Source organism: Bombus pascuorum, chromosome 9 (genome assembly GCF_905332965.1).
Source record: "Bombus pascuorum chromosome 9, iyBomPasc1.1, whole genome shotgun sequence".
NCBI classification, from domain to species: domain Eukaryota; kingdom Metazoa; phylum Arthropoda; class Insecta; order Hymenoptera; family Apidae; genus Bombus; species Bombus pascuorum.
This window is the reverse complement of record NC_083496.1, coordinates 9,407,776-9,432,743: the sequence shown is the minus strand read 5'-3', so window position 1 is coordinate 9,432,743 and position 24,968 is coordinate 9,407,776. Positions and strand designations below refer to the sequence as shown.

The 24,968-nt window shown below is 33.7% G+C and overlaps 1 protein-coding gene and 1 long non-coding RNA gene across 2 annotated transcripts in view; one reads left to right on the top strand and one right to left on the bottom strand.

Annotated features, from left to right (window-relative positions):
* Positions 1 to 24,309, top strand: part of LOC132910680 (RNA/RNP complex-1-interacting phosphatase) — a 44,489-nt gene extending 20,180 nt beyond the window's left edge. Inside the window, exons 3-9 of the mRNA XM_060966547.1 lie at positions 47 to 78; positions 1,364 to 1,451; positions 3,718 to 3,797; positions 15,606 to 15,649; positions 22,522 to 22,582; positions 22,763 to 22,809; positions 23,194 to 24,309. Of these exons, the coding sequence (XP_060822530.1) occupies positions 47 to 78; positions 1,364 to 1,451; positions 3,718 to 3,797; positions 15,606 to 15,649; positions 22,522 to 22,582; positions 22,763 to 22,809; positions 23,194 to 23,948 (1,107 nt within the window). The 3' untranslated portion in view covers positions 23,949 to 24,309. The remainder of the gene's footprint in view (positions 1 to 46; positions 79 to 1,363; positions 1,452 to 3,717; positions 3,798 to 15,605; positions 15,650 to 22,521; positions 22,583 to 22,762; positions 22,810 to 23,193) is intronic.
* On the bottom strand, positions 7,698 to 8,921 carry LOC132910711 (uncharacterized). Its single transcript, XR_009658836.1, has 3 exons — positions 8,485 to 8,921; positions 8,191 to 8,375; positions 7,698 to 7,889 (listed from the first exon to the last, which is right to left on the bottom strand). It is a non-coding gene; the product is annotated as an uncharacterized LOC132910711 (long non-coding RNA).
* Positions 24,310 to 24,968: the final 659 nt, after the last annotated feature.

Here is a 24,968-nt window from a genome sequence, read left to right as displayed (position 1 = left end):
TTCCCTATACACTTTCATTAGATTTGTTTTCTTCTTTTTGTTTTAGGCACTGTGCAACAAGCTAGAGCCGAAAGAACGGTAAGTTGATTAGCATAGTAATTCGTCATTCGACTAGTTTGTATTTATTATATATTTTGCATATTTTCACATTATAGTACTACTTTAATATTCTCTTAATTTTCTCATATAATAAGTACTTCATATGTACATGATAAGCTTTTGCATTCACATTTTAGCAAATATGTATTAAATGAGTAATGTTATTCCTCAATTGAGAGATTTTAAAAATTGTAAAGTCTCGTCACAATGCGAGTAAGCTCTTAAAATGTTGTCTGTAATAGTACATAAAACGTTTTTGAGAAATTCGAATTACTTTCCTTATTTTTTTTTTCTTTATTCTTTATTATTATTTCATTATTATTCAAATACTTTCATGAATCAGTGTACATCATTCGATTATTAACATTTGCTAAGAGTAAAATTACATTAGAAAAAGATGAATTTATACACTTTACCAAGTTCCTTCTGTTCAAGATATAAATCTGTCGAAACGCGTAAGGTGTTCCTTAATGACTTTTAAATCGATTAGTCTTCTAATAAATTTCGGTTTTTTAATAACTTTCAAACACGGACCAGGACGGTTGTTTATTTATGAGAAATATTTATTCGAGACAAGCGGGCCCGTGCTATCATCCCTGGTACAAGCCTTTGGAGAATTTGATATATTGAAAGGGATGGTGAAACTATTTGGGCCGACACCCCCGCTTAATACCGGCCCTTTAGCTCGGGACCAGATTCTTTGTTCCCCTAATATATCATCGCGTTGTCCAGATCGCGCCCTTGAAAAAGATTCTCTCGTAACACAGGCCATCGTGACAGTCGGCGGATTTTTTTGTGTTCTCCCCCTTTCGACTGTGGGATGAAGTTGTCTGTCTGTCTACAATACGAATAGGGAGAACATTCTTTAAGAGTAATTCTTCAGACAGTGGATGCACGTTATGCGTATAACGTATATATTATACATACATTATTTATATAAAATATGTATATAAAATAAATATAAGATTTATATGTTTTACATAAAACGTACAAAAATACACCATTGGCAGTAGGTATTAGAACGTTTCCTGATATTTAGTACAAATTAGATACTTTTCACTGTTTTTGTTTTCTTATAAATGCGTTGTTTCAGTCGTATCGTATGTATTTTATAATATGTTCTGAATGAATACTGATTTATTATTTAACGAACGATATAAATTGTTGTAGAAATTTTTTTTTCTTTGTACTGATCGCAGTAATCAGTAAATGAAATTGCAACGTTTAATGTTTATAATTTGGTTGTATATATTTCTTGTTACAGATTTACAACGTCGGTACTGCTTGAAGCATTTCCACGGCTCAAGTACATCATCGATTTAACAAATACGGATCGTTACTATGATAAAAAGGCAAGCTAAAATATTTACAATATATAAAATTATATGTATAAAACAAAAATTAAAATTATCGATTAATGTCATGTGTTCGTAATTACTGTTAAATGTCGGTTTAACGTTAACCCTGTTGTTTTCACTTCTTCATGTTTGTATCTCTTCTGACATTTCTTTGGGATACTAAAACCAATGATGTTTAAGTAGATAATCAAGATTCAAAACTAAGTTAAAATATTTAAAAAACTATATACATTTCAAGAATATCATCTAAGATGATAAGAGCAGTATTAAATTTCATATAATAAAATAGTGTAACATCGTGGATGAAAGGCCTAAGAGATATCGGGTGAATTATAAACAATGTCGCGAGAAAGCCTAAGTGCCGACAGGCCCAGTAATGTATCATTGGTCTTTCAATCAAATAGTTTCGCGGGAAAGGCCTGCGTGACACTGGCCACGAGCGGTTGCGGAACACGTGCGTGGTGGGGTTAAGACAAAAGACAAAGGGATGCTAAGAGATAAAGATGAATTAATAGTCAGTGTCAGTGAAGAAGCCAGAGATTGTGAATCGAGAAGTCAGAGAATGCGAATTGTGTTGTCGAGAGAGTGTTGTCCGCGTGAGAGGGAGCGTTGGGTCCGTGGTGACGAGAGTTGCAAATTAACCATCTAGTTGTCTAAATTATAGTACGTTATTGTATATAGTTCACGTTAAACAACCATCGTTTCCTGTTTAATTAACACCTGTTTAATCCATTTATTGTAAATAAATTAATTGTAGTAAAGATCCTACAATAGAATTTGTCATAATAATGATACAAAAAATGCTAGATCATGTCCATTGATTTGAATATTTTTATCTTTCCGTAATTGAAACCGAAAAATGTTCGTCTTTTCTTCCTTCGCAAGCGATCCCTAGCTGCGTTCCTTGATCGAGCAGATATTCGAGAACGTGGCTCCTTTACACGGTTCTCCTCTTATCTTTGTTTATCTGTCATCTCTCTTTCTTCCTTTGGCTCGTTCGTTCGCACGCCTTCGCCTCCCTTTTTTTCGCTTTACCCCTGGTTCCTTTCACGAAAGCCTAACGTTACGTCTGTGTCAGCCTGAGCTTTATTTGGTATTTAAAATTAGTCGAATGCGTCCAACTAATTTGTACGAAGGATCAAGGGACGACGAGGACTAATGAACTTATTATTAGATTTTTGGAATAACTGTCGACATCTCGATCGCTGAACTTCCATGTCCACATAGTGAGAGTGTATGTATTTTTTTTTTTAGGTCAGACCTGTCACAACCTAAGACCGATCAATTATATTAATAAGTTCTGGAGTCGAGACTTTTCTCGGTTGTTCCGTGTTTTTTTTCCTCCCTTTTTTCCTTCATGGACAGTCATTTGCTATGCGAAGAGGCCCGGAATCTATGATAGAAAACGCTTTAGAAATACTACAACGCTTTTGAGCATCAATGGTGCCGCAAGGTATCGGTAATTAACACGAATACCTTTTGCTGTCTCCCGCGTCTAATTAGAGCATATTATACCTAATGATATACTTAGTGGAACCCTTAATTTTTGGCCTGTGAATGGTGTAGTTTGGAGAAAAGAGGTTCATTCACTAGAAAGATTAAATTAGTATCAAGCATGAATGTTCGTAAAGATATTATTAACTTCTTTTAATATCTAATTTAAGCAATTTTGTTCTCATTTTGAAAACACTGAAATTTACAAATCATTTTATTGATATTATAATTTGTTATTATCGTAATTTATTCTTATATTTTAGATATCTATCGAATACGTATAAGAAGTGGTGAATATATAGCATTAAAATTGCTACAATCTGTAGGTATATACATTGATAAATATCAGTGTAGAAGAATAAAGCATGAAAGAAGAAATGTCTATAGATTGTGCTTTTATGGTGCATTTATTTTAGTTTTAATTTTTGATTTTGTGAGATCATGGTATGAAGGAGAAATGAACGGAGAGTGCGTGTCATCGCTGTCAGTGTCATGTTCGCCGATCAGTCAGATATAATTGGTTTAATATAACCAGCCGGACTTCTTTGACAGTGATTATCATTCTCTTATGGTTTCTTAAAATGATTATACGTATTTGTTACTAAGAGGATTATTATTGGACGGAATTATCCTAATATAATTTTAGTAATTAATTCTTTTTTGAAAACGAGATCAAACAATCGTTATGTACTTTTGACGTAATTTTTATGTAATTCAATTTATGACTAACGATTATTTGTTTATTTTTAGTATTATTTTGTTACAGGAATTTACAAACTCTGGTGTCAAATATGAAAAAATTATGGTTTATGGCCGGGAAATTCCCTCCATGGACTTGGTGAACAGGTAAGTGCAGTAGAAGTCGATTTTTTTTTTAACAAACGCACATGTATTGATATTGAGTTTATAATACATTGAAATATAAATTATATAAATGTTTCTTCAATTTTGGAAAGAAAATTTACTACTAAAAGATATACTAACTATATTGTTATAATTACTACAATATATATATATATATATATTATAATTAATTATATAATATATATATATATATAGAATAATGAACTATCTCATGCGTGCGTTTATTTTTTCGTATACAGTGAAAGTGATATTACGAAACTATTTCTATTAAATAGGAGCTTGCATATAGAATAGTAATAGATACATTTTTTAAACAATTTATCTAGTTTAATGCCACGTGCATTTCGTATTTACTATACTTTCAAGTATCAGAGCGATAATTGTCGATCGATCGACCCTTGTTTCGTATTATTCAGATAACGGTATGGTAGAAAAAATTATATATTATCTCGTTCAAAAAACCTGAATCTTTTTCTCTTTTTTTCTTCTGCTCCTGAATATGCGCAGCAAGAAAAATGCGTAAAAATTATGATTGTTGTTTCGTCAATAATTTTGGTTTACTAATTCAGGTTGTAAAGTAGTCACTATATAGCGAGTCGTTTTACAGCGTCCAGGAAACCTTAACTTGTTGAACCTGAAGCAATGAATTTAATGCAGTGAATGAATTTAAGGATGAATTTAGTAGAGTAAATTATGATGTCTAATTTTTTTGTGCTGATTATTAAATGTCGTAACAATTTAAATTTCAATTTTGTGAGATCTGTTTTTTTTTTGTGGAATTTTAACTGTTCGATATTCGAAAAGATATCGTTTAACAAAGTTGTAAACAACGATAAATTTTTCTAAAACGAAAACCGAGTATATTTTAAAAACTTTTTACAGAACATTTTAGCTGTTCGATACTCGAAAAGATATCGTTTAACAAAGTTGTAAAAAACGATAAATTTGTCTAAAACAAAAACATCGAGTATATTTTAAAAACTTTAATTTCTATAATTATCACATATATACGTAAAAATTTCCGAAGTGAACGTGGAACTATTACAGACGTATGTAACATTATATGCTACTGACACGATTTCGTCTCCGAATTCTCCCGCAGTAGGTCAGAGAACGACCTCGGAAACTGTGGAGTTTCTCGGCTCCCTTCGATCGTTTGTTTGAACCGCACAAAGCCTCCGACTCGATTTGTATAATTCGAGGATAAAATGGTGATTCACATCGTCCGTTAATAGCCAAGAAGAATGTGAACAACCAACGATTCTCATCGTGGTCGTATCCCGGACAAGCATAGTTTTTTGTTGATTTTTTAAATCGAGATCTGACGGCTCTGTATCTCGAATATAGCACGACGTGTAATTAAATGCATCCTTGATATACCAAAATATAGACATACGTTTTAATCAGTCGGTATAAATTATTTATTGCTAGTCCGTTACTCTCTAGAAATATGCAACATTTTTTAAGCAAATACAGAGTTTTTACATTCTATTATACATATTAACTCGAGTAAATGTTAGACTTAAAATTTATTATATCACGTATATATTAGCGCAACTTAATTTAAAGTTTTACAAGTTAGTGTAACGAGATATACCTAACAAAGATCACGTTACGTTATATTCATTATCATGTCGACAATATGTGCACTCAGGTTCCTTAAATGCGTTTGAATCGTGTTCCGTGAGGATTCGAGGCAAGTCGACTACGATGTACGCGCTGTGCGACAATGCACGTGGGTGTTGACGCTTCAGCAACGACGTCTTTATTTGTCGAGACATCGAACATAGGTTTCCACGTGTTGCCTGCCTTGTATTGTAAGACAATGCTCATATATTCCACGGATACAGAGAAATACCCTGACGATGTTCAAAGAGTACGTGAAGACATAGGGAAAGGAATGGGATTTTCGATACAACCGTATATTTATCTTTTATCAACAGTTTTGGTTAACAAATATATTAATTTTAAATAAACAATTGCCTTTAAAACGATACTTATTACATTTTAAGAAGCTATCTTTAACAAGATTTCTATTGTGATTTCTATTCAAACGTTGCTTTGAATTTGTCAGTAAGTTATACACAAATAAATTATAAATTACAATTAGGAATCGTTGCTAGCTTTGAATCTTAATGTAATTGGGATTTTATAATTCAAGTTCTTATCCTAATAAAATGATTTTATCGCGAACAACATATATGAGTCATCTAAAATTATTTAGTTTGGCCAGAACGATAAAAAATCGAATAATTAATAGCGTATTGACTTCTTAAATTGCCTTCTGGGTAATACCAAAGAGGAATGTAATTTATCATGTTTTTTCTCTTTGGCTTTGTATGAAATTACATAAACAAGTCACAATGTAGTTAGTATTATTTTTTTTTTTTTTTTGTTTTTTAAATTAGCGCTTATAGCACGTGTAACGCTAACAAGTATCGTACTTGGGAAACGAGAAGCGAAGGCAAGAAAGATAGATAGTGGCGAATTTACGTAATGAAGCGATCCATCCGGGTGGTCCCAAGCGTGAGACGCATTTCTCGTCATCTTGGCAATGCTCCCAAGATGGAGAAAACAAAGAGAGACGATGGGAATTTTCGAGGACGATTCACAACAACGTTTGCTGGGTCCATGGGTCGAATTAACGGCACCGGAAGTATGAAGCAACACGCACGCGTTCTCATATTATGCATACGAGGGAACGTAAAGCATCTTTTACCACCCACAACCGCTTCCCAAAACGTTTCTCTTTCATCTTTGTGCCAACACTGTCACAGAATCTCGTTTCTCGTATGGTGGACATGATACGTATCAAAATATTTGAGATGGGTTTATTCGACCCATATCCAACCACGAATTCCTTCAAGAAAGTGTTGCGTTTCTTTCAATCTCGACGCTGTCCGATCGCCTCAATTTACATATTACAACATTTATACGCGTAAAAGTAAAATTTCATTTTTTGATGGGAATATTCTACTTCGATTTCCATACGTTAAATATGATTGTTGCATATGAAATGTGTCAAGTCTTTCGAAATATTTATCGATGTATTGCTTCAATTCGGGAAATTTTCCTATACATTAAAAAATAGAACGACAAGTGAAGTATAGGAAAATAGATAAAAGTATAGAGTAATGCCTATATTAATTATAGAAACTTTTGGGTGACGTTGTAATTTTTTTTTCAGTTTATGTTTATACAAACTTGTATATTAATATATTCACGACATTTGCTCACATTTACTCGAAATACATGTTTTACAAATATACACAAGATACCTATTTTTATAAATTTATAACACGTTGTAATATACAAGGAATTTTATTTTTGTTACCTTCCTTCGTGTTGCTATTATTTCCCACATGAATAAAATCGTGTAGAGAGAACGTAGGAGTACCTATATCGTACGACAAACACTGTGATGAATAATTTCGACTTTCAAGGCCACTTTTCTATCATCTTTCAAGATCTGCAATTAACATTTACAATCTGACCTACCATCGCTTGACATATAACCTACAACGCAAAGATCCAAGTTGAAAATTAAATAGAATTTTGGATATAGTGGCAAATTTTACTTTCTTTTGAAAATACATAATCCTGAAAACTGGATGAAGCAATAGAAGCGACACGTGTTTACTCGTATAAGCGGACAATTGTGGTCCTAATTGAAAAACAGTTAAGCGTATTTGCAGAGTACTTCTATAATCATACCATGTCGAGAAAACGGTCATACAAATATTAGTGAATTATTTACTTATCTACGACTACGAGATCCATGCATTAAACATGTTCAAACATAGAGAATTTCTCTTTATAGTCTGCTACCAAATTCATCTTTTCATATCTTTTGTACAAGCAATTCGAAATGTTTAACACGATATGTACAATATCTTCGTAAGACGAAGAAATAGTTTTATTTTCAAATATAAAAATCCTCTTCGAGATTGATCTTATGGATTACAATTTGTCTAGAAAAAGCAGACCATGTTTTTGTCTAAATGTAGTAATTGTACTTTGTATGAATTACAATTTAGTTTCGTCGATTAGTCTTTCATTTTGTTGTCCTCAAATCTGAAAATTAGTATCGAAAGCGTTAGATGTTTCATATGAACATCTAATTATCAGCCTAAAGGGTGTTCCAGATTTTCCCAGCCAGATTTTGTTAGGATCAGAGTTACTCTACAGAAAAGTCATTAGCTGTGTGAAATCGGAAAATATCATCTTCCTCGTTACGTATTCCCATTTTTAATAAATTTTCCAACAATCTATATTTATGTAACACTTTTGTTCTTATTTATACTCATAGAATATACAGACAAACCGTGGCTGGAAGTACCTGTAATACCCTATATGTGTATATTATGATGTTTACTCTTAAGCATTTTCCACAAGGTGTCATTCTAGCTATTCTGGGTAGATATTGTCTTTCTGGTGGTAATGGTCTGGTACGGAGTCGATAAGATGTTTGCGCTAGTTTCCCTGTACGAGTTTGGGGAGTTGGAGCAGTTTGAAGAGTAGACGAAGGAGCACATCCAAACATGCCGCGTATAATTCGTTCTAGGTGCAGAAATTAATGTCAAAATCCGGTTACTTGTCATAATTTCGAAATAATGAAACACGCGTTTTACAAATATACACAGATAATTAAATAATGAAAATAACTTACGGGAAGAGCCTGTGCTATCGTCTGTGTCCAGGCTATCGAATGTGTTATCTTCTGGTGCTATAACCTCGTCTGTGGGCAATGAGTTTAGTTTAAAAAAATTATTTGAGGTAATAATTAAGCTTGTGAAACTATCATATTACCGTATCTTTATGATTATATGTAATAGTTTTTTAAATGTTAAACTTTCACGATGTTTATTGGATGACGTATTTGTGGTTCTTCGAGTTTCGAACGTGTTTTTGATAGTACGTCGCTCTTTGTTCCACCGTTTCAGTGAACATTCCAGTTTACTTCCTCGAAGCAGATATGACACTCTTGTAGAGTTTCCAGAAAGAAAGACCTGAAGTTTCCGACCTGCTCTGAAGAAGTGAACAACTCGTACTATCAAAAACACGATCGAAACTCGCAGAACCACCAGTACGTTACATCATCATAGTGCCATTATTATAAGTATGAAATGTATAAGTATGGTTTTACATTATTGGTTGACTTACAATTCAAACGACGAGATGCTAAGGCTACTCCCTGTCTTAGATCGCGGCGTTGGCTGAGTAATCTAAGTGGCGCAACTGGCGTACGGAATTCTCGTCTGGCCGATGCAGGAGTTCTTGGGGTTGCTGGGGTTGCACAGGCAGGCGAGCAATATTCGTCATAAGAGTCTTCAACCATTTGTTCTGCTGGTGTTCGCCATGATGCTTCTTGCGAGCTTTGTCTTTAAATATTATATAAATGATGTTATAAATATTTATTTTATTTCATTATTTATTATCATCCTTGGCTTTCAACTTGGGATGGCTTCCGGTTGACATCATATCTACATTTACATTCTAAACTCTTATTTTGCTAATTAACTCAATATATTTTATCATTATAGTTGTTTATATCATTTAAACGATAGTTCGTGTGCTACTGACATTTGACTGCACATACCATTTATTTTTTATGTATTTATTAATTATGTATTTAAGACTATTTAAGAATGGAGTAATTTATTATCTGTCTATTTATCAAACATGTGAAGTTTAACGTATACGTGACGTTTAACGTAACCAAAGATAATGAGTTAATTCGATACTAAAATTGTAAATATATGGACATATGTGACGTTTCATTTTATTCAAAAATAAATTATATTATATTTACATTCCGCAAGAGCTGAAACTGAATAGCTACAATTAACGTATTCTTCTAGTAGCTTGTAATCTCATAATTAAAAAAGTTGCTAGGTTAATAGATCAAGAATATTGATATGTCCTAATTTAAAAAATCATGTGCTATAGCATAATCTTAAATCCTAGTGAAAAAGTTATATTATATTATATTATGCTTGCTCCTAAATCATTCATCTCCTCTTTCTTATCTTTCTTATAAATTTTTAGTTAAAAGAAACGTGTGGCGAAAGATGTGTTCCTTATATGAAGCTTTATTTATGATAATCGTGAGTGATTCATGAAACATGCGACTGACAAATTTAATCATTTGATAATTTTGTTCATCTTTGCTTATGTTTACGTTTACGCTGAATACATTAATATTTATGTTTATATGCTCGTCTTATGGTTAATTAAAAATAGGTTACTCACTCATGTTCGTACGGAAGACTGACAAAATCATCGGTGCATTCATGTTTGTTACAAGAACACATAGCGTAGTAAAATGTGAATTAGATCATAAATATAAGACATGTAATTTTGAATTTATGGCCAAAGTTAATTATTTTGTGTAGGATAATTTAAAAAATCACATTTTGACAAGTGTAATGTTACTTTCAACTATCATATTTTTTTTACCAGCCGCCTGGTTCGATTGCTCATTCGTAAGTCTAAGAATTATTTTATTCCCCCTATCGGTCATGATGCATTTAGTGTTTAATAATGAATACTTGCTACATACTCTTACACTTTAAATTGCGAGTATAATAATATTTTACTATTTGAAATTGTTAAATAACGATTAACTTTTATACCAAGAGATTTATCTTGTTTTTATATAGCAAGTCTTTTTCGATCAAGTTAAACAGTAATTATAGTAAGCGTTTTTTACATTCGAATGATCTTTAATTCAAGTGCCTAATCGCAATTTTAGGTTCATTTTACACATGTATCTATACATAACGTATATGTAGCGCGATATACGCGTGTACAAGACCACACAGCGTGCGATATTCAAATGAACTTCGCTTCTGCTGTACTATCATGCTGCCGTAAACGTCATTTCGCAGTTTCACGAGCATCTCCTTATTTCGATTGAACTGTGTGACACGTAGAACCACTGAAGTTTTTATGATTTCATGCAGGCCAAATATTGCGATTTGGTGGCCAGCAGCTCCCTTTCGATGTTTTTGTTATTCGTACTTATCGAGCTAAGGCTTCTTTACATGAACGAGAGAAAAGATCCATTGTAACGTGTCAAATTTTACGGTATGCAAGAAATAAAACCAAACGTGCAAAATCCAAAGTTGACAATAGAGGATATTTTTTATTATATGTATTACACATATGTACATTTAGTTTTTGACAAAATTAGGTGCAGGTTGTCTTTATCCATATCTAATTCAAGATATTTTTTATCCAGTGTGACTAATAATAATAATAATTAAACAAACGTACCTACAATATACGTTATACAGTCACAGTCGTGATGTGGTAAACATATCGTAATACATATCGTATGTGCATAAATTAATACACGAAGATTGCAAAGTCTTCGATATCTTTTCGTGAAAAATTGATTAAATCTGAAAAATAATTTTTAATGCACGACGATTTACAAATATAACGTACTTATTATATTTATCTCCTAATAAAATCTAATACATTATCACATCTACATATCGCTGATGTGCATTCACCGAATAATAAACTTTACAACGAATTAATGAATTATCAACTCACAATATCGCCATATTACGTGTAAAGGAATTTAAGTTTAAATATGAAAAGATATTCATTAAAAAAGTTTAATGGATATACAAGGAAAGAAATTATTCCATTTTATATGTCAATAAATACCTTCCATTTAAATGTTAATAAAGTAGTAGATACTTTTTTATATTGCCAGTTGAGAAGAATAATATTACTGTCGGATGATAGATATCATAAAAATATTATAATGGTTATCCATCCTACATAGTAAAACTCCGGAGAGATCGATTTTTCGGTAAAGATGAAAAGAATTGAAAGAACAACGTTAACGATGACAAGAACAGCGGCAATGATGATCGGAACGCGTTGATGATGCCCGGTTTCGATAGCTGGTTCTTTCAATGGGGAAATTCCAAGCGAGCAGGGTGCGAAGCGCCTTGTCCGCAGACACCTCCACGTCCACGTCGAATCTGTAATTCAAATTCGAAGTCAAATTAATTTAACGCTCGTCATTTTTCACATACCGCCGGCGCCACGGTGCGCGGATCTCCGGCAGCCATTTTTCGATATTTCATTCTCAGGGGGTACTATCTCTTTTCTGATAGATGTGTCTTCTCGAGGTTCGGCTATCTCGACGCGGAAGAACGTGTAGTGCCTACTTGAAATATTATGGGACATAAATTTAAATCTAAAAATTGTTTTAACCAATCGAACAATTAGGATTTTTCATCCAAATATCGTTTCAAGCAGTCTAAAAATTTGAGTTTTTAATTTAAAAATTATAATACCTGAGAAAGAGAGAGAGAGAGAGAAGGAGAGAGAAGAAACAAATCAATACTATGTAAGATATTGCAAAATGCAATTAGATCTTTCTAGTATCGTATAATTTAATTGATAATTAGTTTATGTAAAAAGAAGCTATATTGCATGTATATTTCACGCTAATTGCCGCTATTTATCGCATGTGCTCGTTAAGGAACTACGATTCGTAGAAATAAACAGGCTTTTTATTCAGTTATTCCGTTAACGCGGGCGTTAAAGAACTCGTGGAATTCGTATATTGAAATAATAATCTGAATTTATCTGTTTACATGAGTGAATTATATTTAACGTCTTTTATCGTCTGAGTTAGTTTCTATCAATATACTGAAATACTTGGTAAATTAACTTGCATACGATACATTAATGAAAGAATCTACTTTCATGTTATATCAAAACATTTGTAAAGTTGTCGTATCATTCATCGATCGTAAATATGTGTTTACACATTTTTAGTAGTAGCCATCCTATTGTTACACAGATATAACACGATAATGCATTGTCAGCATATAATAATTAAGAACGTTAAAAGACTTTGATGCTTAGAAATTATTCTTTGTGCTTTTGTTAATAACATTTTGGATCGTACATGTATTCTACTAATATTTTTCTTATTATAATGTATTGTATAATATATTAAGAATATTTTTGGTAGCATACAGTATTTATAGTGTTTTTATATGTTTATAAATATTTAATATATTCTAATAATGCATCCTTTAAATTAATTGTAATGCATGTTTTTTTAATCAGTTATGTCGTATACGATCATCCATCAGTTCAGTTTGAAAAATTCTCGTCTATTAGCAGGTAACCATTAGATTTGAGGATACGTAATAAGTTACGCGCGTATCCCTATTCTTATAACGTATCGATACTGAACGACGATGGAAAGCAGTCGGTAAGTCGGTGAATGAGTTACCATTTGTAATCGTGTTAGTCTAATCGGTGTTATAGGAAGTCCACGTTAAAGGTAAAAGGGACCAGAGGCACTAAAACGGTCCTATTAAGCCTCTATAGAGAAGCACTATTGGGCCACCCTATTCTCACACAATGACGAGTAATAACTTTTCGTGGAACCAACCTCATCGTAGATATATTTAGGAGGAGAAATCGAAACGATTTCACGCTTATCAGAACAGTTTTCGTTTCTTTTGTTGGTGAATTTATTAATAAAGATACACTAAATGGATACAAAATAAAACTACTTCTACTAAAGGTTAATCGAACAAAGTCTTCCTCCAACACATTATTCTTCAATCCACAGAGAACTAGGCAGTGGAATAAAGTGTAAAAAGCACGCGAACGTAACATTATTACGTAATAACATATTTGTAGATTCGAAGATCGAAGAATTTGAAGATTGGAAAACTTCGAAATTTGAGTGTGAATTGTTGCGTTAACATCAGCAACGCTGACCCTTAATGCTTCACGAGGATTTCTATTTGTAACGAAAGAAATTTAACAGTTATCTTTATTTATATAAAACGTGCATATAAAATTAAGCAGCTGCGTAGATGCTTCATACGGATAATTTTAATAGCGACTACTTCCACCATAAACGTCGTTTCGTGCGATTTATCCAGCAATATTACGAATTACTTGAACGAGCTGGCCAATTTAAGATACCATTTAATCGAAGATGCAAAGATTTCAGCGTAAATGTCGTAACTGAAATGCAAGCGTGCGTAATAGCGAGATGAGAAATTAAAGTCGTATTAATATCAGGCTGGAGGGAGCAGAAGCAAAAGTCGAGATATCTCCGAGCGCGTTCGGAATGTTTCTGGAATCTCAACGGAATGTATAAGGGGAATGAACACCTTGCGATAATTTATCGAGTAGCCGAAGTAGGCTTAATCCGTTAATAAGACCTCCCTTTCCCGTTCTCTCCTTTTTTAACCGGACAGACAAAAAAGGGATGGCGACGCACGACTCCGCCCAATGAATTATTACAAGCGGTATCCTATCTTCGAATCTGCAAAGTTTCAGAGATCTTTTTCTCATCTTCCTTTCGTATCTTTCCTCTCTAGTATTTCCTTTGCTGTGCGTTATAAGAAAGAACCGTTCAATGAATCTACAGAAATCGTATAATGACAAAGGAAAAATTTATTATTTTGCATTCTTTATTAACTTTAAGCATAAATTAGTCTATGATTAACGAATTGAATTAAATCGGTGATAGCTTAAACGAAGGAGAAAGAAAACACATTATAAACTTCCTTATATTTTAACGATTAAATGAAATTATTTAATAATCGATATGTGTTTTGTTACATCTCATGTATTATCAAGAAAGATGAAAATTTATTTTATTGGTTATAAATTAAATTTTCAATTTGACGATATCGACGTTATGCTTAAAGAACACAATATAATATGATAAGATTTTGATCATATAAACCGTAATCAATTTTTCCATTTGTTAATGTTTTCCCGACACGTGGATTCCCATTCTTGGCGTATTCGTTGCAATTCAAGGTGTGTAACATTCACGCTCTTAAGCTTCATTACCATATTCGTTCGTTTGCTACGGAGTCTCTGCATGCCTATTACACAGTTATTACACTGTCACTTCTCCAGACCGGTTACCATATTTGAATATTGATTTAGCTGATTATTTTTTTATCAACACCATGGAAATTCGATCGCTATTTGTAGTTATTTTGAAAAATTATCAGTAACGCGAAAGTATAGGGAAGGACGCCGCTCGCTTTGCCCTCCTCCTCATGTTCTTATTACACACTCTATGCATGAGAAACATCCGCAAACTTTTATAAAATTTCCCCCTATCATGCTACGTTACAATTTACGATAAGTAGATTAATCAAAATTGCAGGGACGATGATTCATGTCGTTTTCATGTCATTATAACATTAATTTATGTTACAATATAAATTGTTGAAATACATTTATCGTAAGTGTAAACTCCATTTGTATACTTATTTCAAATAATCAATATATTCATAATTTGTCGTTACAATTTATTATCTAATAGGTACAATGTATAAAAGTTATAAGAATACATGTAGTGTAGATACTATATAGTATCTACATTAATTTTTAATAATTTACGTTCTTTCAAGTAACTTTCATTAATATATATAAATTGACGTAATGCGACTTACGTTCAAAAACAACTTGTTAGTCACAGGCTGCAATATAATGAGATAATAATTGCAGCTATATGGTAACAGTAATCGTAAGAAAAATTCTTTGCAAGTCAAACACGTATCTAGAATTTTCTAAGTTTTCTAATAATTTTTCAAGAATAATCGTAAAAGAAATATTAAAATATGATGAAAATTGATAAAATTCTTTGGGAGAAAAAATTACATTACATTGTTTCATTTCTTTCTCGTAATCAAAATTTTATTAAATTCGGAATACGCGTCTTTTTGATTTTCCAAAGGTAAATATATGTGTTCTTTTTCCTTTCAGATTCTTTAAAACGATGGATGATTTTATGTCAGCTTGTGGTGAAGGTGAGTCTGCATTACATCATACTGGCTCTGTATATTCTACTTGTAATATCATCAATCTTGTCTACTATTATTCTAATATTCTACATTCCAAATATCTTCTCTCAACTCTTTATTCGAAAAATGCTTCAATTTTCTTAACTACAAAGGATTAAAATATCTCCTTCTGAACAATGTGAAATAAATTTTCATTCTGAAAAATTTTCCAGGAAATATCGACAACAAATTAAATTACTAAAATTCTTAAATTACATTTCTTTATTGGAAATTGTTTGTCGTTGATTGATTTTCTATTATGAAAAAAGGAATATAATACAAAATGGTTTTACTATTAATCAGATTAAATTCAGATTTTAAATTAAACTTGTAATTACACATTATAGAATACTGAAAATACACACTTACACTGTATAACAATGTAACTAATTTCTGATGTCAATTACCGATAATGACAATAAGATGAAAGTAGTTACAAAATATGTATGTCTGGACAAGAGTGTTGCATGGCTTTTATAATATTACGTATTGCGATGTGAAAGTAATGTATGCATCGATTTAAAACGTAGCAATTTATATAACGCAATCTAGACTCAGTGATTTATAGAAATAATTTACGTACTTTACATATTATCTCAACAAATAGTTTATCGAAGATACTAAGTAAATCATCGTGTTCCTATGTTGGTAAAGGTTAAGTCCATCAAAATGAACCTGAAACATTCGTACGGTTATTTTAACTGTAAAATGCAGTTTGGCTTCTGCGGCTGGGAAAAAAGAAACGATTCCCAGGAAAAATGAGAATGACGACGGTGATCACGCTACGAATCTGGACAGAGTTTGTGAAGCAGTGGATCGCCCACGCACAGCCACGTATACCAGGGCGTTGTTAATTATCTGCCGCCGTTTATCAACCGGTAGAACAGAAACTTTCCTTTGGCATTTCTCCTTCCTCTTTCTTTCATTCGCTTCTCATCCTCCTTGGACCTTTCCGTTCTCTTTTTTCCTTTCTATTCCATCTCTGTTTTTCTTCTTCCAAACCATTCTCGAGCTGGTACTTATATACACGAGACGGACAAGATCAATGAACAATGTGACAGAATTGTGACAATTTTACATGGATAATATTATGCTGTTAAATATATTATGATAGTTTTATATTGTGTGAATAACAGTATAAAATTTGAATTCTATTTTATATTAGATAATAGTATAAAAAACATAAAAATAATAAAAATATTCTAGAAGACCTCGATTTTTGATATTAGTGAAAGAATAAGGAATATCTTTAAATTATATAAGTAGATCATGGGATAAAAATTACAAGGTTACATTATAAGAAAGATTAACTTATGTGTTACTTATAGAATTATACACAATATAAAATAGAAACATCAGGTAACATTTTTTTTTTTTAAGTTATTTTATTTTTTCTTCGTGTAATATTCGAAAAAAGATGTACATGTTAATAATGAATACTGTTTATAGTGCTTAAAATGTTCGTGGAAAGCTTACAAATCGAAGAAGCGAAACTCGGAAGAGAGCTGACTGAAAAACGTGTCGAAACACATTCCAAAGCGAAGACGCCGCTGCATCGACCATCCATTGACCGTCACTTAGCATTTATCAATACCTTCCATCCAACGCCCATTATCCTATTGACACGCCACAGTGTAAAAGAAGAAACTCTTAATTGCAATTTCGATATATTTCCTCATTATTACGGGCTTCTGAAACGTTCATTTGTATCTTTTTCCGCAATTTATTTTAATGTAATTTCCAATGTACAGTTAATTTCCCTAACATAAATATAAATACTCTCGTTTTTACATTCAGATTGATAATAATAATCGCGGATATTTTCTTTTATAACGCGGTAACATTGTATGTTAGATCTGCATTAGAAGCGTTGAAAATAATTTATATTAGAAGGTTGTAATACGTAACAAAACTTTTTATTAATATTTATACGAGAAGATTAATATCGAGAAAGAATCAGTAAATATGTAAATGATTTCATAAATAATTTATAACTTATGTACCTCAATTTTCAAAGTTTATCGCGTGTATTTAGATAACATCTTGTATTATTGTAATGTACTGTCATAACTTATTAACGTCGATGTGATATATATATATATATATATATATATCACATCGACGTTATATATATATCACACACACATATATATATAACTGTTTACACACCTACTATAAAGGTGTATTTATAAAGAATAGACATACCTAAATTGCATGATGATGTTATTAATATTACGCGTTAATCAAGATCAAGGTTTATCGTTGCTATATTCGGAAGCGTTAGGCAGTGCTATATTAGGAGATTAAATATAAAATCCAATCTTCAAAGCTAGTGCAAAATGTCGTATTAACTGTAAGATGAATTTACTATCAGAAAGCCAGAATTTTAACCAATCAATGAATAATCACACAGAACAATACGTACATTTCTTGCATTCTACCTATATGAATTGTGGATTTAGATCTCGTAGGGATTTCATAATTCTTCGCAGCACTGCTTCTTGCACTGTTACGTAAACAACTCCATCTAGTGGATTTTATTTCTATCTGGTGTAATTTGAGCCAGTTTAACGTAAGACGTAACATAGCATCAGTGATTTATATTCGACCACGTGTCTTTGGATTCCTACATTTTCTCGCGAGTTTATTTTGCCTGCCCAAACACCGGTAACTACTATTTATCATTTCAATGAACTTTCGCGATTGTATAATTAAAGGTGTCGTGTGAACAGTAGCCTATATAATATCTAGGCAGTTAGCGATACTGGCGCGGTCGTACGTGCCGTGAGAGTACGTTATTATAATTTCTCTGGCAGCGGCATTTCACGAAGGTACGCAAGGTGAGAGATAAGTAAGCCGAGTCCATTTACAGTGGCTAGTGATTTATTGGCCGCGGAACATAAGATGTCGTTAATCGTCTTGCATCCATCCTGCGTGTCATGTAGCACTCTCGACGAATCATCTATGTGTATAGGTGCACGTTTATACGCGTTTGCGATGCTCCACGTGTATAGTTCGTGTGTAGAGCCAGCGATACGAGGCACATTCGAGAAGTTCGATCGTTCGATTGATTTAAGACGGCAGTAATCGGCTGGCCGAAAAGCCGTCGCGTTCTCTGTATGTATCGACGATATTTTCATGTTTATGTACGCGCACGACTGGACGTTAAAGTCCTTCCCCGTTTCAGCGGCTCTTACATATATTTTCAGAAGAGTTTACGCTCTTACTAGAAGATGCAGGAACACGAAAGGGGAACCCATGGTCCCTTTCTACCAGAGGCTATTTGAGCCGACATACCTCCCGCTTATATATCATATTGCCACATTAACCACGTCGCTTCGGGTCGTACTTCGCGACTACTCTAGTAGCCCGAAAACCAACCTTAACGTTTACCAAGGACTGACATGCAATACCATGTACCCTCCACCCTTCTGCCTATATACCCTTTCTTTTTATTTCGCAATCACCTTGTTCGACCAATTACGCTTAAACTTCAAGTTGTTTTGACAACAATTCTCAATTCGAGTACATGAGATTTTATTATCAATCATTAAATGAAACTTTTTAATTCGTTCCGAATATCTACTGTACCTACCTGTTCTTATAATGATTTTAGAAACGCTCTTTTTTGGATCCTATATCCCCATTTATATTTATATTATAATCCTCGACCCCATTTATATTTCATGTTACGAAGTGGTAGCATCTCTTAATCTGTTGATTAATAAATTTAAGTTTTTTTAAAATAATGAATGGCATCCTTATACGAAATGGAGAATCGATTTAGAATTGTTATAAAAGCGAGAAAATAACGGTTGTACAACCGACATGGGATAAATTTCGGTTCCTTGTAACAGTTATTCGGAATAAAGATAGCACATAACTGTTTTAAGAACCGAAATCGATATCATAACTGTTCTCTATCCCTGGTTCCTACTCGTCCGCCACTAAGGTGAATAGAAACATGGATTGGATTTACATTGAATTTCTTTCTTACGTTTTAGAGAAATGAAAGACCTTTCTGGTCTTGGGAAGATATTATTTCCATATCGAAGATATTGTTCGACGATTCGAACATAACCCAACGATAATCAGAGACGATCTAAAGAAGGAAAAGGAATAATCTTGAGAATGTAATTTTTAGCTATGCCATTTGTTTTGACTGATTGATGTAATATCGCATAATGAATGACCACTCCTTGGGTAGAACCATAACCATTCGTTTACGTAGGAAGATTGATCGCTTGACCAACGTGATTTCAATTAATACTGATAATCAAGGTTACGTTTGAGAAACATCTAAGCAACAGAAACATGAACTATTATCATCAACCACGGGTAACAATAGATTGAACACGTTAGAAGGAGAGCGTACACTTAAAAGATATTAATTACTATGTCATAGTTTTGATATTACCGAAGGAAAAGATGTATTACTGGATATTTAATCATCTGTGAAAATCAATACAGCGCATCAGGAAAGGTCGTAGGTCTTTGGCAATCTCTCTGAAGATCGGCTTATTTACCAGACTTAGTATGTCGGAGCTCCGCAGGGGTGCACGCTCCAGATTTACATTAGATGCCGACGTGTTCTGAGAATATTCCTGTCTTCTGCGCAACATATGTTTCTTCGTATGCAAAAACGAGATGACCCTGTGATAGATAGGAATGTGGTATAAGTCAGCCTTGCTCGTTCTCCACGTACAAAACAGGCAACCTTGAATTACTTCTGTATGTCCGCGTTCTTTTGAATTAAATACGCCTGTCTTCGTTTCTCAATCTCTTCTCACGGATTATTAAATATCTTTTCATCGGACATATTTTTTAAATGAATCATTGATGTACGATTGTATAATATTATACGTTAACATTTTCATTCTTCATGCCATGTATGCGCAGCATTGTACATTATTAATAACTCTAACAAGCTATTGATTTATTAACGGATAAACGAATTTGTGAATGTAGCATGTATAAATTTCTTCGTACTAAAACGTGCCAAATGAGACATATCAAGTTTATTATAATTTTAAATTAACGATTCAATACGGAACACAAGTTTTACTAAGACCGTAATGATCTGTTGCGTTTATCTTATTTACTGTAAGTCAAATTCTTGCGAACGGAGCGTATATTTCGGTATTTTCACTATTCTCAGTGCTGAGAATGCCATATCAAGATATTCAAGGGCGCATTGTGATTTTTACATTTCTTGCGAACATCGAAGATATAATTTTCCATAGCTTGCTGTTAAACTCACCGGTATATTGCATAGTAGTGCTAAAATATCAAACTCTCCGCTCCGCGTATAAATCGCATCGCGTTTCTGCGAACGATCCTTTTAAGAAGCTCGCCAAGGTCAAACAACATATCGCATGATCTTCGATGGCCACTTAATTCCCAGTGTAACCCGAGGTAAAGAGGTACGAAGTGGCTCTAAAGTGCTCGGTACTTATCTACAGCTCATGCGGAAAAGGGAAATACGGAGGATGAAATTGAAGGAGAAAAGAGGCGATAGGGTTGTGGCGATCGTTATTACGCGGCTACTTTCATCAGTGTTGTGGCCCTTACGTGAAAGCGCCGAGTCGAGTCACGAATCGTCGTGTATTCGTCGCAGATTTTACCGGTAATTTGCGGTAATATTATAATCAGCCCCTTGCTGAGCCTGAGGAGGTGCCGACCCTGTGCTCTGGGCTAAATTGATGACCCGTGGAATCGTACGTCTCGCCTTACGTATGCTCCTCTTATTGGACTTGCTTCGCGCGAGTACATCTTTTTAGTATCCTTTTCTTACGTCATTAACCCACCGAACCCTCGAAAATATCTTTTACAGTTAACACCTTTGAATGCACGTCGCCAGTTATTCTTATATATTAATATCTCAACACGAACATATTATTCTGTGAATTTATTATGGTTCTTTGGTTTAAATATCATTATTGAGTCGGGTGTTAAGTATTGCTTCGATTTCTCGGATTTATGACACAGACAGACGCATAATTGCTATTTTTACTATAGATTTCAGATCTATCGTGGTTCAATCTTTTTGCTTAAAAGGTTGAAGCTTAGAAATTACTCTGTGCTCGCGGAATTGCACATCTGCGGGCCAGATGAGTTATTAAGCTTTCGCCTCTACACTCTTAATAGTAATGACGTGTCATAAACCTGTAGCTCAGTACTTAAACACATTGACAATCAGCAAACGAAATTGCTTTTTGGGCCTAATTCGCGCCGCTGGACCTTTAACTTGGACCAGCTTGATGGGGAGTGCTCCAGGGTTAGATAGAGTCGTGCAGAGGGATACGATAGGCACTGATTAACCAATTAAGTAAATTGGCTATATTTCGTTAGTTAGTATAAAGGGACGTCCAAACATTCAGTTTCCTCGAGTGAGTTTCATAAGATTTCTCTGGTAACAGTTTGCGAAGATTTCTTGCACACGATTTTCACAGTTTGCAAGTACATCTGCATCTTATAGTTTTGCTTTATAATGTAATCGAGAACAAAGCGGTTTTCGTATATCACCAAAAGGTTGATCCTTCGAAAGTGATATTTTATAGTCGGCACACCATCGTGCCACGAGCGCTAAACATCAATCGTTATATATAACTTCATGTTATTGAAAAATTAGTTATTTTGAAAATATTTAAATGAAAAGAATTTAGTCGAAATATTAATATAATGATTATAGCAATGACTATTTGTAGTATATTTTTGACTGAAGAGCATCTTAAAAGTAAAATTTTGTATCTTTTAAATTATCCGCGATATTTCTATGTACAATGCTAATGTGTACTTGAATGCAAATTGAAGATTGCTGCTTTGTTCTTTTGTTCCAGACGATATTGTGGGAGTTCATTGCACTCATGGCGTAAACCGTTCGGGATATCTTATTTGTAGGTTAGTATATTATATTAAGCAATGTGTGGTTATCAAAGATTATCTCAGATATGTTTTACATGTTGAAAGATTATGTATATACACACACACACATCAGATTTTACAAAATCAATACGTTATTAATTTGCAATTAAATTGATAAAACTAACGATGTACATAAATTCATTTGTTTTGTTACAGGTATCTTGTACAGCAATTAGGTTGGGAAGTCGATACCTGTTTAAAAGGTAAGTGAACCATAAGTTACAAAATTCATAGTTTTATAAACATAATTACATAGAAACTAAATACCTACTAAATGTTATAATGAATACTTTACTTTGATGAATACTGTGCCTAGTTTTGTATATCATGCGCACACCATGGATTCGTACACATTCTAATCTCCCACAAGTGCATAAATATTCGCAGTCTAATAACGACAGATTATAATTCTATCTATATTGAACGCATCGAATAAGATCAACTACGTTGCAATAGATACACGTGAAAATGCATTTCCATAGGTTAAAGAAAAATTCCTTTCTAAAATTCATATCTTTATTGAAATTTAGCTCCTCCCGTTTGTTTCTATACCTGTTACACAAGCGCATTTTACGTATTTGTTTCAGCATTCGAAGAGGCTCGTGGCTATCAGATCGAGCGTAAAAACTATATAAACGCGTTGCAGAGAATACCACGCGAGAAAAGCAAACCGGGTAAAATCAAAGCGCGACCGAGGGATTGGCTTCCACATCCAATCCAACCATATACGATGGGGCCGCCAGGTCTCGTAGCACCGCGACGCGGTTTCACAAAAGACGGTCCATTTTCGTTGCCACATTTCGGTTTTGGCGGTCCGCCAGTAGGCTTTCGTCCTATGCTACCTCCACCTGGCATGCCGCTGGTACCACCGCCACCAGGTCCTTCGTCTATGTACGGACCGAGGTCATTCAGGTACAGACCGCCACTGCGACCAGCCATGTGTCCACCGCCACCTCGACCAGGTTTCGCATTCCCTATTCCAGGTTTTCCGCCACCATGTCCGTCCAGAACACCCGCTGGAAGGTTACCTCATGTTCCACCAGCTCGGTTACCACCGCCAAAAATCCCTCCACATCCCCTCCCACACTCTTCGTCAACGCAACCTGTCGTTTTGAAGCGATTGCAAGGGCAAAAACGAAAGTCGCACGTACGAAATGGCATTCTGTCGCTGTCTAGAAATCCCGCCGGTGTTATTAGGCAAAATAGCCAAATGAGTAGGATAATACCGAAGTTATTGAAAGAACAGGACTTCACAGTAGATACGTTCGAAGAAAATTTACTCGCCGTTTCGACTCAGTCGAACAGGCGGCCAACGAAAGAAAAGTTCAATCAAACCAAGTGACGACGTGCCATTTAGGAGTCATGATACATTTACTTAAATGTACAACATCCTGTGTAATTCGCTGTTACCGAAATTCGCAGTTTTCTGCGATGGTTTCGTTAACCGTTAAAGGAATAAGCAGTTGCGAGAATGGACAACGGCTACTAATTAACACGATTATGGAAATTTGTCTGACTTGGACAGCAAAGAAGCATAAAGATATACTTTGAGTGTGTTTATATGAAATGTGAAAACTTGTACAGTACGATAGATGGCCATCCTACACGACCCCCTTTACTCGTTACCCCATGCAACATGTTCCTTGACACTATTTTGACGAGTACTTTCATCATTTCTGAGAATAAATACACTTTGTCGATGATATTATTATGATCCAATCCATCACCATTCTCCTTCTGTAATTAATTATTTAAATAACTCATGTCCGAGAATTATGATCTAGTACTTAATTGATCACAGGTGATTATTGCTATCGTTAATTCCGACTCGAAAGATTACAGTTCGATCTTTGTGCTTAGTTTTAGAGTGAAAATAAATCTTTCGGGCAGAGTTAGCCTTAAGTACAGTATTTGCAAACGTCGTATATTATATTCCAGCTTTAAATATGTGTAGACAACTCAAACGGCTCGTTAATTATATTTTATGACTGCAAATACGATGAATCCTTAATTTCTCGATCGGCTTTTCTCCTTAGAAATCATTTCGAGGGACCTTCTTTTAAAAAATTATTTCTTTTATTAAAGACCATTTGTTTATTGTTATTGACAAGTAATAATTACAATAATAAAAGATTATCATATACTAAGGTGTAATATGTTAGGTTTATTACTTATTTCGGAAATAATAATGTATTTATCTATGTATATTTTAAATCTCAAGCATATTCACTTGAAAATGTTTCTGAGCAACAGTTTTTATAAATACTGTGCTGCAAACATTTATTTTCATTCTATACTTAACAGAATAATTGTGCTATTTCTTCGTAAGTCATTCCATATTATGATCTTTGTGCGTAATTCG